Raw genomic sequence first — 17,437 nt, forward strand, 5'->3', positions numbered from 1 at the left:
CGATATTATTATGGTTGCAGGCGATAAAATACGCGTTAAAATTATTTTATAACTACAAAATGATAACTTTTCTACTACATATCTAATCATCTAACTTAAATATTATAGATTCTGTAAAAAATTACATTAAAAACAGCGTATGTAAAACTTTCACGCAAATTTTTAGGCGAAGTTCTATGTACATTATACTTGGCTGTCTCCTTATTAGAATGGACAAATTACATTGATATCAATTTGATTGATATATATATATGTAGATCTTCATTGAGATGTATGGCCTTCAGCGATAACGTTGCGTAACATAGTTATCATAGAATCACTGATAAATGACATAATTCCGAGAAAATCACCGAGATTAATCCATGATTTTATACCCGACGGCAAGTGAGGCCGACCGAGTCTTCCATTTTGGTAATTAAATTTATGAGAGTTAACTGTTTCGGACTGTGTGCCGGCCATGCGACGAGGAAATGCACTCTTGTCCCCGTATACATAAACGTATAAAATGTGTCCACGTGCGTGGTCCGCACGTTCGTCCGAAAAGTTCGCTATTTAACATCGGACAAATGGGTGAGTGTGCTTATAACGACAACGCTCAGATCTCAAATCGTGCGCGAGTCCACTTTTGGTATGATCGATGCGTTTTATATTCTTCCCTCTTCCGAGGCTTACACTTTCCCGAATAATCCCCAGCTTATCCGAATGATAAAACGCATTATTTCTCGCGAGAGGCTTGTAAATTGAGCGAATTGGTTTTTAAAAATCAATAAATCTTTGATTTGGCCGACTGCGATCTTGATTGTAACACAAAAATTGCGATTTTTATGAAATTTTAATCCTTCGCTGCCAATATCTCAATGTCATTGTGATCAGAGAGAAACTTGAGAGCGGTTATCCAGGCCTTTTTTGTGTGACCCTCGCAGTCGTAATGGGAAATAGATGTAGTGCGAGTCCTGCTACATCCATAAATTGCCGATGTAAATCGATGTAAATGCGTATAACACGCATATATAATATATGTATATACTTACATTTACGTAACTTTTTTTGCTACAGATTGAGTATTGATTAACATTGTAATTGATATCTATGTATATACACGTATATATAATAATAACGTATATGTACACAAAGCTACAAAAATTAAATAGTGAAAAGGAACAAGTTGAAAATTACGTGTTTTTGCAAAAAATGGACGCAGAGCGACTTTGAAAAAAGTGTTTTAAAGCTTGAAATCCTATTTTTTCAAATAATTCAAATCTTGTGTCTCTGCAACAATTTCGCTAAAAACGGCACTAATTAATTAATTACAACAACATTACAGTAATATTGCTTTGAAAATTGCAACATTTTATATTTTTTTGTAACATTGCTATAATATTGTAATAACATTCCTATGTCCCTTAAAAATAAAATATTGCTGTAATATTCTGCAATATTTCAATAATTAATCCATTTTTATGTTTCGCTAAAATATTATTGTTTAGCATCATATTTTAAAATATACACAACAAAGTTATAATAAAAGAATATTCGGAGTCTTAAAAAACACATCCGAAAGAGGATTGGGAATTTCCAGGAGATTCGCTAACTCGTTTTACATATGCCTTCTTATAGATCTTTTTTTTCTTATGAGAAGTGCGTCCATCTCGTGGCGTATCCACTTATTTACCTATTAAATCATAATATTGTAGCAATATATTACGATATCCTACAAAATATTAAAATTACAATATTGTTGCAATATTTCCAAAAAAATATTAAAATTTCAATTTTGCAGCAATATTGCTACAATTTTTTTTAAATATTGCGCACTATTATTGCTGCAATATTGCTGCAATATTTTATGCTATAGGGGAATAATTTCTGATACGCTTGATTTTTTCACATTTAAGACTGTTATTTTTATTTTAATAATTTATGCGTAAACTAAAGAGAAATTAGAAATATTATATATAAGATACAAGTTAGCGTATTAACAAAATCAATAAATGCATTATACAGCATGTTTTATGTAGTTCTAATGTTCTTCTTATTTATTTATCTTATTTATTATGAACATCATATTGTGCATATCATCTTAATGCATCTTAACGAATACGCTTTATCATTATTGTGATATGTAATCACGGCGACATTGCTGTTTCATCTGCAAATATTCGAAGCGTAATATTTGAAGCGTCATCTCTTGCGAAGCATAGCGTTTAAATTACGTTCAGTTTTGACGCTCTCGTGCTGAAAGTGTCAAAACCGAATGCAACATTAGGGTCATAACATACAAAAATAACTTAACAAAACGTAAGCAGTAAGCGAATTAACCAATCACATTAGAGATCGTAAGGTTATAACGTAAGCATGCAGTAGTTAATACAATGCGTCGTTTACAATAAACGGAGTAAAAAGTAAGAGTAAGAAATTGACCAATCACAGTCGATTATTCTTCTCACATTCGACTATGTAATTAATCAATTTTTTATTCTTCTTACTCCGTGTATTGCAGACGACGCATTATAATATATGTAATAAACTGACTTTCAAATGAATATGAAACTGCAGATCAACAGTCCGTTCTTGCTCATGACGGGTGATCCCGTAGGTTACGGACATCCTATATACTAACTTACGAAAAAATACTATCAAAATATGGAAAAAACAATGAAAAAATACTATCAAAAAGTTCACAGTAAATTAGCGACTATAAATTCATAGTAACTATGAATATACATATAGTAGGTATACTATGAATTTATAGTTGCAAATTTACTGTGAACTTTTTAATAGTATTTTTTCATAGTTTTTTTCATAATATTTTGAATAGTATTTTTCCGTGAGGGTAGAGGGGTTACAATTAAAGGAATAGAGAACAGAGAATAATTTCAACAAATCAAAAACCATGTACTATGCAATGTAGTGTAGAAATATACTGTTTCTAATAGGTTAAAATTCTTATTTTTTGTTCCCTATTCCCTATTTCTTTGATTGTATGCAGTCTCTTACTGCTTAAACTTTTTTTGTGTGCTATTGCGTTTAAATCTTGTCTCTGAACATTTTGTATCGGTGGCGCTATCTCTTGTAAACTTCAGAACTAATTAGTATTATCGCGACCCGCGCGACCGCCAATTTCATACCTTTAACGCCATCTGATAGTCAAAGTACGGAATATGTGTCTCAGAATTTAATCGGCTAATTTAAATTTCCGTTGATTTTACAATAAGTATCGAAGAGAGTACATTAAATTAAACCGCGTACCGGTGGCCGATGGATTTCGATACGTTTATAGACACATCTTGATTAAGAAGCGTGATACCACATTTTTGAATTCTGATTATTTACATTTCAAATCAATTTAAATATCGAAACATCACGTCTTGCGCGCTTTCTTGGCCGCCATGATAGTTTCGTAGCGCGAATGTGCGGGACGAATCACGACTTCATTAATTAATCGCGAATTTTATCCATTAAGAGCGTCTAATGAGAGCTAACTTTTGTCGACAGACGATCGCTGGAACGTATCAGTAGTCGCGGGTATTCACAAGAATTATTTCATCGATTGTGACCGATTCCCCTGCAGTGATTTGAAATTGCTACAGAAACAGTGAGCACAGATTCTAATGTTATAAATAGTTCTTCATATTTTCTTTTGAAACGTAATCGCGACAAATGCTAGATAATACGGAAAGTTGTACTTTATGAATATTTACAATATACAATACTAGCTCGCACGGTTAATTATTCATAAAAGAATCGAGATGACACACAATCATGTATCACGGAACAGATATTTCATATACGGTTCATTTATTTGGAATCAAAACGTGATGGAAAACAGAATTTATTACTATTTTGCGATAATTACAACAATTATTTTTGTTTAACGTAATATTTTTGTCTCGCTTGAGTATAACTCTCGATATATTATACTTCGAACGATATCACACAAATCATAAAAAAGTAACGTTAATAAATATTCTCGTACAACTAACACAATTTATGCAATTCCTACTTTCACAATTAATATATATATCGTTTGTGTAATTAATAATTTAATTAATTTTTTGTTTTCGTACATTTTTCGTGATATAATCCGTATAAAAAATTAAGCGCAACTTTGGAACTATTTGTCGGTAGCAAAAGAAATATTTTTCTTTTTTATTAATCTTTAGCCCATTCCAATCACTAATCATATCTTACAGATATTCTTTATAAATAAAAGATTTAACTTTTTCTGATCTGCTCTGAATTTATTTCGTAATGGTAACGAATTGCAGACATGTGTGTGTGTGTGTGTGTGAGTGTGTGTTCAATATGCATTTTTAAAAGTTAACCGGCGATAATTGCATAGTAATATAGATATAAATAGTATATTACATTTTCTTAGATGATATCTTTCCTCTCACGAGTACGATCTTGACATAGTGGGAAGGAATTCTTACCACCCGAAGGATATACACGAAAAGAACGGTTTTTCTTATCTAAAATATCTAAAAATTTTCGCATCTATCTGAATGATAAATGTAGATAAATTAGTAAATATTCACAAAAACTCAGCAAAAAATAAAAAACAAAATACCTTCTTCGCGACATACACCTATGTCTTGTCGTGGTGAGGAAGCTTTTAACTAAAAGGTGTAAACATTATATAAATGAATAAGTGACGAAAAAAAGGTCATCAACATTGTAGGGATTGTAGGGTCACCAAGGAAGGAAATATTTGAACATTTTTTCCTTAAGTGTGGCAAAACTGCCTCCCCCCCTTTTAAAAAAATTGAACACCTGTGATTATAAACGTGAGTCTAAAGCTCTAAACCCAATGTCAGGCAACAGCGATAACGACAGAAATAGTGATAGCAATAGCAATAGCGATAGGAACAGAGGAATCCAATCAGAGATGGGCATGTATTTGAAATACTTTTATTTAAAACACACTATTTGCAATACAAGCATATTTTATATTTTATATTTTAGCGGATCACATAAAAGTATTTTGTATTTAAAATCGAAAGATTGAAAGCTTTTTGTATCTTATAATTCAAATAATAAGGTTGATTATCAATGTTACTATTTGAAATACAAAATACAAAATACTTTTATAATCTTTTGTTATTAATACTAAAATATAAAATACAAAATACTTTTATATGCTCCCATGAAATACAAAATATAAAATATTTTCATGTACTCTGAACAAACACAAAATACAAAATATAATTATCTTACCAATACTGTTTTTCAAATAAAAGTATTTCAAATACATGCCCATCCCTGAATCCAATTCATATGAGAATGCATATGTCAATGCACATACTTAAGAACACGGAATAAGGCAATAGCGATAAATTTCCAACGAGTTGGAATTCTGTGTCTATCGCCTTATAGCCTACCAATCAGCGTCCAGATTTTTCATTCTGTTTATATATGCTATAATCTTGAAGCGGATGGAAGAATATACTACAGTCTATATACGAAATCAGATTGGTTGGCATTTTTTATTTCTTTCGCGGCATTGTGCAACGGCCAACGGAAGACGAAAATTATATATCGCTTATTTCTATAATATTCCTATTGTTATTCTTATCGCCTCGCATTGTGTTTAGGGCTTTATCTTTTCCTGAGAAACTCAAAACACATACTTTGTACTAAAAGAAGCATATTTACCCACACATCTATATGGGATATACTAAAATAATCGCGGATATACGAAATATATCTCAATGTCTTTAAGATGTCTTAGTATATTATAATAACTATATCATGAATACACTTCCTGTATAAGATATTCAGGAGATATCTTACCCCGAACAAAGTACATGTGTACAATATATCTCAGAGACATTCTGAAGACATCTAACAGATAAGATATCTTCCAGTCGTTTCTAAGATGTCTCTTTATATATAAAACTTATAGAATAGTACGTAATTATAATGTACGTACATATTATAAGGGCATAATTAAAGAAATTATCTCTTCAGGCGGTATTCATCTTAGAACATATACTACTGGAAGGAGCATACGCTCGAAAAGTTGAAGCCGAGAAGATTAACAAGAATGGAGGTAGAATGCAAAGAAGATTGACAAGGATGGAGATAGAACGCGTGATCCTAGATTGTAATGCGCATGCTTGTCGTCTTTTCTCTTCACCCCATAGACCATAGACCCCCTGTATATGTTCTGTGATAGACCCCGTGCGAATGGTCTGAGCATGCACGTTGCTGACTAGGCACATTCTATCTCCTTGTCAATCTTCTCGGCTTCAGCCGAAAGAATAGGATTATGGGTCTATGTTCCTTCCAGTAGTATATGTTCTAAGGTAATTAGGTTTTATAATTTAAAGATTTGCTTACACGTACATTTCTGAACAGCCAAATAAAGCTGGTTCTACATTGAACGCCTTTTTGGAATTTTAAGGTTAGAATATTTTAGAAACCTGACGTAATGGTGCAATTTGGGCTATGGATTTGGTTTTATCACGCCAGAAACCTTCGAGATTACGTACTATCGTAATATGTCTGTATAATCGGTGTAAATTAAGCCATCATTATAATTATAAAAAACATTCTCCCAAATATATCCTGACTAGATACTATAATTATCTCTAATATATCTTTATAATATACCTACGATAACATTTCAGATTTTACTATAAGCAACAATAATTACGGATATCTCAGGAATAACGTAAGAATATATTTCGCTTAAACTTGAGATATCTTCTTTGATGCGGACATTAGTATATCCTATTGATATTTGCCATATATCCAGATGTCTACTGAATATCTTTGAGATATTGCAATATCCCAGCATGATATCTTGACGAGATTCCACAGATTTCTTTTGCTGTGTGGGTAAGAGTGATTATACGTGTCTCTATTATGCTCAATTTTTTCGGCTAAATATAAATTAATGGGAATAATTGGATATAATTACTCGTGATCCCAGTGAAAACTCAGTCAAAGTGATGTCAATATGACATCAAAACCGTCGTTTGTCGTCATGGCATCAAGGAAATAATTCAATATGAAAAAAAATTGACACCATGCAGAATGATGTCTTAAATGGGGAAATGTTATAGAAGGAGGTAAAAATTATTATTTATAGATGATAATTCTAGTATTATGCGAGAAATTCAATCAATATCATCTTAACGGAATTTTGATGTTTAGGACGTCATTTGGACGTTACTATAACAATAAATAGCTTAATTTTTTGCTGGATAATTGTTAATATGATATCAAATAAATATTAATAAAATGGCAGTCAAGATCACCGTCATGGTATGGGATGTTTCGCAGTCAAATAGTTGTCATTTTGCTTCTTCTTGTGAAGAATCATTTTGATTCTCTTTGACATCATATCCCTAATCAATTTGACATCACATTGACATCACCTTGACTAAGTAGTTTTCACTGGGATTTTGTTTCGCGCTTTTTTAAAAATGACTCATTACGTAGATTAACCTTCGAAGTTTGTGCGATTACAATACATCAGCGTTAACCAGAAAATAAGACAGAAAGCATTTAATCCTTGTAGTTAACTTTAATCATTTCTCTCATTTCAGATTGTCTCGCGTGGTCTCGCGTCGCGTTGTCTTGAATCATAACGATACCGCGCAGGCGCACGCAATCGCATCACGCGTGACGCAACGGCTGTCCCAGACAGCACAGAATATTTATGATAAATATTTATTAATATTTATTTTTTCAAATGTTATATAGATATTTTATACACATTTTATATAAAGCTTTATTCGAAATATAGACTAAATATGTTATGCAGTATTTATGATAAATATAAATAAATATTTCTAATAAGTATTTTTTATTTGGATTATAATGTCTCATTAAGTATTTTTATAGCATTTACTATAACTATTCTAATTAGTGTGCACATTAAAGCTGTTGTACACTATTCTAATTAAAATGTAAAAGTGAGATATCTCAATTGATAAAATGCCCAATACGTATTTTATCAAATAGCACAATAAAATGTATTAAATATTTCGCGATTTAATTCGTTCCTAAATTTTTATTAAACGTACATCTTTATGTCGATTTGAGTACAACGGCTTTAAAGTGCACTGAGTACGCACTAGTTCTGCTAATAAAAAACGCTATAAGAATATTATAACAAGTGCGAGTTTTTGTCGGGAGTGCCGATTAGGATGATATTTCATTTGTGCGTTTTTGTCATACGAAAAATTTTTCAAGCATCTTTATCGGAATATATCGGTCGTCGCAGATCCTCGGAAGCAACGCCATTTTACTGATAGTAATCAATGTAGCACCGGAGTTCAAAGACGATTCAGTTTCAGTGAGTACAAATTTCGACGTTACTTGCGGAAATGATTTGTTTGTTTGTGCAAAAAAAATGAAAAATGGTATACACAAAAAATAAGCTATAAGAAAGTTAAATCATCGTCATATGAAATGTGTCTTGTAAAGTATCTTTCAAGATTATTGAAGTTAAAATAAACAAGCATATAATAGAGATATTCGTATATTTATTTAATATAATATAGCTACAATTATGTAATACATAATATCATAAAATCTAATTATTATCATGGTTACTGCGAAAAGATAGCAATGCCTCTTCTATGTACAATTTTTTACACACATCACATATACTTACAATTTTATCTGTTAACTCTCTGATTGCGACATGCAAAACGTTCCTAGTATTCCTAATGAGTGGAAATAATATCGATATAGGCTGCGGTCCACTTGCTTCTTCCAAATGCTCTGAACGTTACGCTCCGATTGGTCCATTACTATTTCGAATGCTACAATTGCTACGTGATCGCACTTCCCGAGGTGAGGCAGTTGGAGCGAAGTGGGAGCAAAAACGATGACGTATTGATGATGTAATCAGAGTTACTGAGAGCATTCCGAAGCATCAAATGGACCAGTCATGTCAGTGCTACAAATGCTCTGTAGCGTTTGAAGCGCTAAGTGGACCGCAGCCATAAACTGTGCGCTGCACGTACATACATTGTCAAAAAAATGATCTTCATATATGTACATCGAGATAACACACACACACACACACACACAACGTTCGTAATCATAAAGTTAATATTTTTTTAACTTAAAGCTATAAAAATGAAATGTTATAATACGTTCAAAATATTGAATGGTAACATATGTTTGCCTCAAAAGCAATATAAAAATATTGTGGTATCTTTTAATATTACATTGATTGCTTTTCAATTGCTAATCACAATTAACACAAACATACACAGGAATGCACAAAGTACAGCATTGTGCATAATTCACTTGGACAAAATGTGTAACATTATACATGGTTTCAGATAGTTAGATTAAATGTAGTTTTTTCGACTGTGTTGAATGAAAAAAGCCAAAATATCGTCTACCTAACATCCTCCAACCTCATTTATAGTCGTAATTAGTAACATATATGTAATTGTCACTAGAAAATCCAAGTTTATAGCGAATTCGATATTAAACTAGATTAGTTCATTCTAAAAGCTTTACATGAAATTAGCAAAGTTAAATGTAAAAGCTATATATGAATATTTTGAACAATTTAATGTCCAATAAAAAATGACGTCATATTATTTAATAGAGCATACATGCATTATTTAATTGTCAAAGTTTTTTATCATTATATATACCACCTTAGATACTTTATAAAAAGCAATCTTTAATGTGTACTGATCCAGCAGTGTGAGTGAAATTCACACAACTAACTAGTAACCCTTGGATTGAGTACGAATGTGTAGTGTTATGTTGACGATTATAGCAATTGGAACACAATTTGTGATATTATATGTAACGAAAGTGTCCTAGTGATTTTACAATTGAAAAGCATCCATTGTGTACAGTCTATATGCGCACAATGTTACATTGTATGCAGTCTATACTAGTTACATATTAGTAACAATCTAGAAATTAATGCTTATATACGAGGTGCTTATATATGATCACATATATTCGGAATATTGTAGATATTTCATGTTATATAAAATAATGTCACAGTGGAATGTTTATTTAAATAATAAGAACATAGCTATTTGTAGTTAACATATATACGTGGCAGTATGCAATAATTTAGTATTTTGCGAATCAAGAAGAATATACGGCGACTGTGCACTTAAAGATCGCTAATTATTCTACAGTAAAATAAAAATCATCGTGAATATACGACAAATCATTATAATAATGCAAATAAATGTAATTCGTCAGCTGCGTATTGAATAATAATATTGTCACTAGTGCTTGCAAAGCATTTGATTGGATTACCGTAATGATGCATTATGAGGGATTATCAGTGGATCTATTAGAGATAGGATAATCGAAGCACATTGTTGCTAGTGAATCCGCAGCATATCTTCGTTCTTGCTGTGTTGTTTTTAGCCACTGTTTATGCTCGCATAAATATGGATATAAAGGTACTACTAACACGCTAATATCGTCCACCGATGCTATAGGTGAGGATTTTTCGTCCAAATCGTTAGGATTTTCCGGTTTTCCCATCCATACTCTACCGATTAATCGACCTCTTGCTGCTTGCACCAATTCTTGAGCACCCATTGTGAGTCTGAAAACCAATAGATATATTGCAGTTTATCGTAGTTAAACTAATTAATTTTTGCGTATATATTTCGCGATGATACCTATATTCTAATGATGGAGTATCAGGTGCAAGAGTTTTTCTAAGTATTGCTGCCGCTGTTTTATCTGATACTACATCCCAAAGTCCGTCCGTGGCGACAATAATACAATCTCGTTCGGTGAGATTGCAACTGTCCAGATCCAAAGATTGTACTTCAGGTTGTGATGATAGGAATGGTTTGATATTAACACCGGTATTTGCTGCTTTCAAACCATGATCTCCAAAGCCTCTAGTCACGCCTATTGTTCCCATTACTCTGCTCTGTACGTCACAAATAATTAATTTATATATATACCTATATCATAAACAAGAGCATTTTTATATAAAATTATAAATTACTGCTGAGATGTATGACAATGTACCCTTTTTCCGTGTCCTGAAATGAGCGGTAGTTTTAAATCTGGATGTGTTAAAGTTTTATATGCCCAACCTGTCATAAAAGGTTCTCTATATAAAACCAAAGATCCCAATTCCTTTTGCAACGGTCTCTTTCTAAATTCCAACGGAGTAAAATGGCCTTTGAGCAACTCATTACTTCTTAAAAAACCTAGAGCTCTAACACGATTTGATTCGGAGTCTGGAGTATGATCTCTAGTAAGAGCACGTTGTTCTTCTCCCAAAACTAATACGGCCCTGTAATCATATAGAAACAATTACATAAATATTGAATCTATCACACAATATACTACCCAGGAAACGCGAACTAAGAATAATACTGTTAGTTATAATTTTCTACAAGCGTTTTTTAATAATATATAACACTTAACAATTATATTATTCAATTGGGAATTATAACTAACTGTTATTGTTAGTATGTATACATATATAAATTATAATATACATATTATATTATACATATATAAATTATAACATATATATATATACCTTGAATCACCAGCTCCTGCTGCATAAAGTCTTCCATTAAGAAATAAAATTGTGATAGCGGTACAACCACCACCACCATTTTGAGCTTGCAACTCTACCATTTGATCCATTTGTCTATACGCTAATTCTATAGCACCTGTCACTAGATCTCTACCCTTTATCAGTTCATTTTCATCTTCGTTTAATAGCATGTTGCCTGGTATAGCCAGTAACCTTTCCTATTTTTAAATATTAATATGAATATCTTACATAATATACATATCGAATTATTTTGATAATAATTTTCTCAAATATAGCACACACAAGGATTATCCTATGTAGATGTAATCTTGCTGTAAGAGCCACTTGATACCCTGCATGTCCATCAAACATTGAAAACATGACATAAGGTAGTGTAACATTAACGTCTGATAATTTTAAATCTCCACGTGTTGCTGAAGCTTGATCTTCATTCCAAGTACTCTTTCCAGCGTTTATACATTCTGCATAGCCAGCACACCACGGCAAACGGCTAAGATCTCTCGGAACTATTATAGGTCTTACTCTGTGATCTGCACTCACCTATTTAATACAATCATTCAGTATATACAGAGATATTCATACAAATATCATTATAATCATATTATAAGAGTTAAAAAATACATAAATCAATTTGTTATATAATTCATATAAGGATTCGGAAATACCTGCGTTTCCTCAGCTGTCAAGCCTAGAAAACTTGGACGGCTATAAGGTTTATTTTCTACTTCTACTACATAGTTAGAATTAATATAATCTGTCATCATATCATTGTCTGAATCATTAGAGTACTGTAGGCCAAGCTCGCTTGCGCCTACAGCACTCATTAATACTGACTTAAAGCGGTTCAACATTTTTGTTCGTTGAATTACACAGGTGCTAGGCAAAGATATGACTGGCACTAAACTTGACAAATAGTATCATAAATACTCAATCAGCATAGTATCAAAGTTTCGTAAATATTTGTGTCTGTACCGAGATAACGATATGTGATATATGATAATTCTCAAAACTGATTAATTTTTAACTGGAAACTTGGTTATCTGTCAAATGCCTGTCAAAGATAAATATGCTTCCATTATAAAAATCCATTTAAGCCAGATTTGGCACCAACATCTCTATTTTATAATGAAACATTTTCATTTCTTTAATATGGTAGTACTTACTGTGTGTGTGTGAGCGAGCATTCAGCAATTATACTTAATTAATATCATTTTGTTGACAAATAGTTGTCAACGATACAGGTTATATTGCATTATGTCGCATTGAAATGTGACAGAGCGTTGGCACGTTCATTTAGTGACATCTACACGATGCCTTTAGTAAATCTTTATCGGATTGCGATGATGTCGTTGTCGAATGCACCAAGTGATGGCGCATCCTGTTTAAATCGCTGTCACGATTCGTTGTAAACAAAACAGGCAGAAATTGCTAGTAACGCGAGTTATAATTATTGCAAGAAATAAGCTATACTGTTTACGTTGCATCTAATAAATAAAGTAAGTATTACGTGTAATTGTAAATGGTGACAAGTGAAATTTCTATTAGTTTTGTTTTTATACAGTGACAAGAATAACCTAGGAATAGGTTATTATTAACTCAATCTTTTATTACATTTACTTTTAATTGTATTTTTTATAGGACTTTCTATGTAATTCTCCTTTTTAGTTTCTTTTTTAAGAGTGAACATAGATTTACTTTTTAACATAGAAAATGTAAGATAATGTAACAGGATCGTGAGGGGTCTATTAACCTATACATTTTTCAGATAAAAATATTAGAAGAGGGAATTGTTTTTTTTTTACAAGTTAATGTAATTTATTTCAATGCTCATTGATATTTATTCCGATTGAAGTAATTATTTCTTAAACGACATAAAGATGTCTAAAAGTAAAAATAGCATAGGCAACAACAAGGTATTTATCATTAATTATATATTTATAAAACATTTTGCTTTTAATTATGAAAATTTTACAAAAGAGTTTTTAGTACACATTATTTTAAAGATAATTTTATTATTAGCAATATAGCAGTGCATCTTCTTACACATCTTCGTCGTTATCGTCAGACGAAGAAGAGATTGATGCAAGAGATTTAAAACCAATCAGAGAATATTTGTCTGATCGTAAAATACTAGCTGGACAACTTTTTAAATCCGTTAAGCCAGAAAAGATTCGTCTCATGCTACCACAAGTTCTTAAAGTGAGTTATGAAATATTTAAGCTAATAATAGTTATATGAAACTTTTCTTTTAAACATAAGTAGTATATATATTATTCTTTATTTATATAGCATATGGATTTAAGTGAACTGGAAGAATGGTGTGAAAGTGAGTTAAATGGTATGTCTAAAGCTCGAATATTATCTATATTAAATGGCAAACCTATGTTGGAGTCCTCAGATACAAGTGAAGATTCTGATGATTCAGGTATATAAATACTAGGTATTTTAAATATAGAATGTAAGTTTTATGGAATAATATGCTCATTTATAATTTCCTCTTAATAGGCCCTTCCTTAGAAATCATTTCTGATACAGAGGAATGGTTAACCGATGATGATTCGTCTAAAAAGGAGAATGGTACAAAAGGAAAATTAAAGAAAGATAAAACAAAAATTAAAGGAAAAGTGCCAGTTAATAAGAAAAGTAATGTAAATAAGCCTAGTGTTAAAGCAAAATCTAACATTAAAAGCGAAAATAATGATAAAATTGAAAAGGTTAAAATTAAAAAGGAAGATGATAAAAATAAAGGAAAAGAAGGAGACAGCTTGTTAGATTTATTAGAGCTAGAAATGCGAGCTCGTGCAATAAGAGCTTTGATACGAAAAGAGGAAGATATAATTCCTTCTAACTCATCACAAGCAAATGACACTCAAGCAACAGAAAATAGCATTAGCATAGATGACAAAGCAAAAGAGAATTGTCGCAAGCAATTAGAAAGGATTATTAGTTCTCAACAAAGTATTAAAGGCGAAGATGAAGATGTTGTTTTAGTAATTCCTAATCCTGCTCCAGTTGTCGAATTATTGTCAAGTGATAGTGATAGGGAAGAAACACAAGTAAATAAAGAATTGCAAAACAATGTGTTGAAAGCTGGAAAATCCGTGAATAATTCAGATGAAAATTCTATCAAAACCAGTTCACAAGATTTGAAGGAAAGAAAAGAAAATGAAGGAATAATAGAGATACATAGTACAAATACTGTAACTAAAACACATTTAACTAACACAAGTGAAGTAATAATGCCCGAAAGAAATGTAGATATAAAAAACAATGTATTATCAATATCGATTTCTGCAGATAATGTTGCTGAGAGACGGAAAAAGTCGAAGAAAAAGTCACGTGGAAAATTACAACTTGGTTCTATTATTACAAACTCTTCAGAGTCAACACAAATTAACGTTACTGAGATTAATGAGGAATCAAGTGATAAAAGTATTAAATCGAAATTAAATCCTTCTGACGAAAATGAAATTATCATTGAAGAAGGAGATGAGGCAAAACAGAAAGTATCAGAAGAAAGCAAAGTCGAAGAAGAGAGATCAACAGATATAGATGATATTGATTTAGATGATTATTGTGAAGTCATGGAAATAGACAATAGTGATGAAGATAAAAGTCAAGATAAAACTGTTTCTTCTCAGCAAGAAAATGAGCAGTTTGTATCCGAAACTACTTTGCCAAAATCGGATTCAGCAGAAACTTGGGCTTCGCGTTATTATCAGACTGACGACGTTCAAAATGTAATAAAAGAATCGAAAATACAGTCTGAGATTCGGAAACGTTTGCGGGAACGTCAAAGATTATCCAAGCTGAATAAATCACCAAACTTATCTGTACAGCCATCGACAACTGATGCAACTGTTGCATTTGAGACAGCTCCAACAGGATCAGTGGAGGAATATTTAGCTTTAAAGCGTGCAATGAGTACAAATAATAATGACAGTGATAATACTACCATGGAAGTACAATGTACCAGTAATATTAATGATGATACTATGCAAGATAATCCTGTAGTTACTAATTCTAACAGTGATATTGAAACAAAAGAAATTTTAGAGCAAGATGAGAATAATTTTTCTCATCAAGAATGTACAGATAATGACGCACAAAAAGCTGCAATTTTCGAAGATGTTATTGTGAAACCGGCAGAAACAGTTGTTGATACAAATAACGATGCACAGTCTAATTGAATCCATTCAAGTTTTTTTCATTATTAACAAGTGCATTTTTAAACATATCTTTTTCAAAAATTATACAGACATATGTGTGTATGTATATTGCTATTCTATAAACTTAAGAATATTAGAATTTTCGGATACATTTTTAATTTATTACTTATTGTTAGCTACTTTGCTATATAATATAATAAAAATTATTGTTTAAAAAGTGTTGATATTTTATAAAAATTCTTAGCATGATAATGATTTACATTAAATAAAAAGCAAAAGTACAATTATATCATATTTTAAATTATTATAATGGGATTTTTTTTTCAAATCCATACTTATCGCATTTTTACTGAAAGATTGTTAATTTATACGGTTTGCGTGATTATGATTGACGGACTTCAATACTATAATTTTCATAAATGAAATTGTTAATTTGCTGTTCAATAGTCTTCCTGATATCTTCTGTGATTTCTTCAATTTTGTTGGGTAATTCGGTATTCATTGTACAAGTGAGTTGATTGGTTACTAAACCAGTGAATAGACCTAAACCAGTAATTTCTAATAAAACGACTTTGCCATTTTTTACTTTGACGTACTCTAAATTCACATCGCACGCTTTATCATAATCAATGATTAGTTTTGTCGCTATTGATAATCCATCAATAGTTCCGAGTATACTGCCACTGAACGGGATAAAGGTAATTGCAAGCTATATATTAAGGTAAATATTAATTTAGAAAAAGTTGAATGTTTTATGCTTAATATTTTATCATTAATATCTAATAATTTATAAACCTTACCTGATAATTACAATAAAAATTAACCGCGGAAAATCCAAAGCCAGCTTGTATATTTTGTATTCGTCCTACGTTGGATATAACTGCATCTTCCGTCCTTTTCAGATTCCAAAGATTTCTGAAAATTGAATTATCTTGTTGAAGTAAATTATTCAATAAAGATATTGTACAAAAAATATACATTAATTTTTTCGGTTGTGTTATATGATAGCAGTGCTCACTTTAACTTTACATTATGTATTTTGAAATAACATGGTATTGTAATTCCAAATATTAGTTCTATGTAATGTGTGTCCTCTACATTAGGAAGATTAATTGACTTTATCTTCTGCTCAATGTAGTTTACCGCCGTGCAGTCTTTTAGAAGGATGTCCACAAGCACGTTTATGTTTAACTGTACATGAAAATTGAAATTATTAGGAATGAAATATAATTTACAAATAAGAAAGTTAATAAGATTACGTCAACTCTCAAATTGTTAGAATGAATAATGCTGTCTTTATCACATCTATATTTGTGAAAATGTGACATTTGTTAATATTTTGAAGTTGCTCTTCGTTTACCGTTCCTACTATCTCACAAAGATGCTGTTTCGTACAAGATTGAACATAATAAATCATAGCCTCTTTTTTAAGCTTTGATTTAATGCTGAAAAAAAAAATCTGTTTAATAAAGAAAAACTATAGAAATCAAAGCTTTAAACGGTCTAGCTGGATCTTAATGCTTGTATGATTCTTATATGAATTTATATACTACGTATGTAGTCCCACAGAAACGCGCGCCGAAAAATTTTCGGTCTTGAAACGCTAACTCTACTAAACGACCGGGAGTCAACCGGCCGAGGTAATATTTTTCGCAATAAGAATTAATTATTTACAGATTTTAATATGTTATTCATCATTATTAAGATCGTTTCGAAGATGTGAATAAGC

The 17,437-nt window shown here is 31.3% G+C and overlaps 3 protein-coding genes across 4 annotated transcripts in view; 1 reads left to right on the plus strand and 2 right to left on the minus strand.

Moving 5' to 3' along the window:
• Positions 1-9,638: 9,638 nt before the first annotated feature.
• LOC108770730 (protein phosphatase 1M) lies at positions 9,639-12,588 on the minus strand. Of its 2 annotated transcripts, XM_018522431.1 has the most exons (6): positions 12,205-12,588; positions 11,822-12,079; positions 11,519-11,736; positions 10,996-11,266; positions 10,635-10,894; positions 9,639-10,558 (listed from the first exon to the last, which is right to left on the minus strand). In XM_018522431.1, exons 1-6 carry the CDS (start codon positions 12,388-12,390, stop codon positions 10,273-10,275), a joined length of 1,479 nt encoding a protein of 492 aa, XP_018377933.1. In that variant the 5' UTR covers positions 12,391-12,588; the 3' UTR covers positions 9,639-10,272. The 2 variants fall into 2 exon arrangements, with proteins under 2 accessions (XP_018377933.1, XP_018377934.1); XM_018522432.1 differs by lacking the exon at positions 11,822-12,079.
• A 731-nt stretch (positions 12,589-13,319) lies between these two features.
• Positions 13,320-15,729, plus strand: LOC108770731 (dentin sialophosphoprotein). The gene is made up of 4 exons (XM_018522433.1): positions 13,320-13,452; positions 13,559-13,738; positions 13,829-13,964; positions 14,045-15,729. Exons 1-4 carry the CDS (start codon positions 13,417-13,419, stop codon positions 15,727-15,729), a joined length of 2,037 nt encoding a protein of 678 aa, XP_018377935.1. The 5' UTR covers positions 13,320-13,416.
• Positions 15,730-16,086: 357 nt separating this feature from the next.
• The window catches only part of LOC108770733 (uncharacterized), a 2,016-nt gene continuing 665 nt past the window's right edge, over positions 16,087-17,437 (minus strand). The window contains exons 2-5 of the mRNA XM_018522436.1: positions 16,968-17,153; positions 16,727-16,899; positions 16,509-16,623; positions 16,087-16,417 (exon numbers count right to left, since the gene is read on the minus strand). Of these exons, the coding sequence (XP_018377938.1) occupies positions 16,091-16,417; positions 16,509-16,623; positions 16,727-16,899; positions 16,968-17,036 (684 nt within the window). The 5' untranslated portion in view covers positions 17,037-17,153 and the 3' untranslated portion in view covers positions 16,087-16,090. The remainder of the gene's footprint in view (positions 16,418-16,508; positions 16,624-16,726; positions 16,900-16,967; positions 17,154-17,437) is intronic.

The sequence above is a fragment of the Trachymyrmex cornetzi genome, unplaced genomic scaffold (genome assembly GCF_001594075.2).
Source record: "Trachymyrmex cornetzi isolate Tcor2-1 unplaced genomic scaffold, Tcor1.1 scaffold131, whole genome shotgun sequence".
NCBI classification, from domain to species: domain Eukaryota; kingdom Metazoa; phylum Arthropoda; class Insecta; order Hymenoptera; family Formicidae; genus Trachymyrmex; species Trachymyrmex cornetzi.

Bases quoted from the DNA above. Each gene is read 5' to 3' on its own strand.
- LOC108770730 (XM_018522431.1), bottom strand. From the start codon at position 12,390: ATGTTGAACCGCTTTAAGTCAGTATTAATGAGTGCTGTAGGCGCAAGC. The intron at 12,080-12,204 runs GTATTTCCGAAT...TGTATTAAATAG, and splicing joins TGACAGCTGAGGAAACGCAG to GTGAGTGCAGATCACAGAGT. The intron at 10,559-10,634 runs GTATCATCGCGA...ATTGGTTTTCAG, and splicing joins ACTCCATCATTAGAATATAG to ACTCACAATGGGTGCTCAAG.
- LOC108770731 (XM_018522433.1), top strand. From the start codon at position 13,417: ATGTCTAAAAGTAAAAATAGCATAGGCAACAACAAG. The intron at 13,739-13,828 runs GTGAGTTATGAA...TTATTTATATAG, and splicing joins TGCTACCACAAGTTCTTAAA to CATATGGATTTAAGTGAACT. The intron at 13,965-14,044 runs GTATATAAATAC...TCCTCTTAATAG, and splicing joins TGAAGATTCTGATGATTCAG to GCCCTTCCTTAGAAATCATT.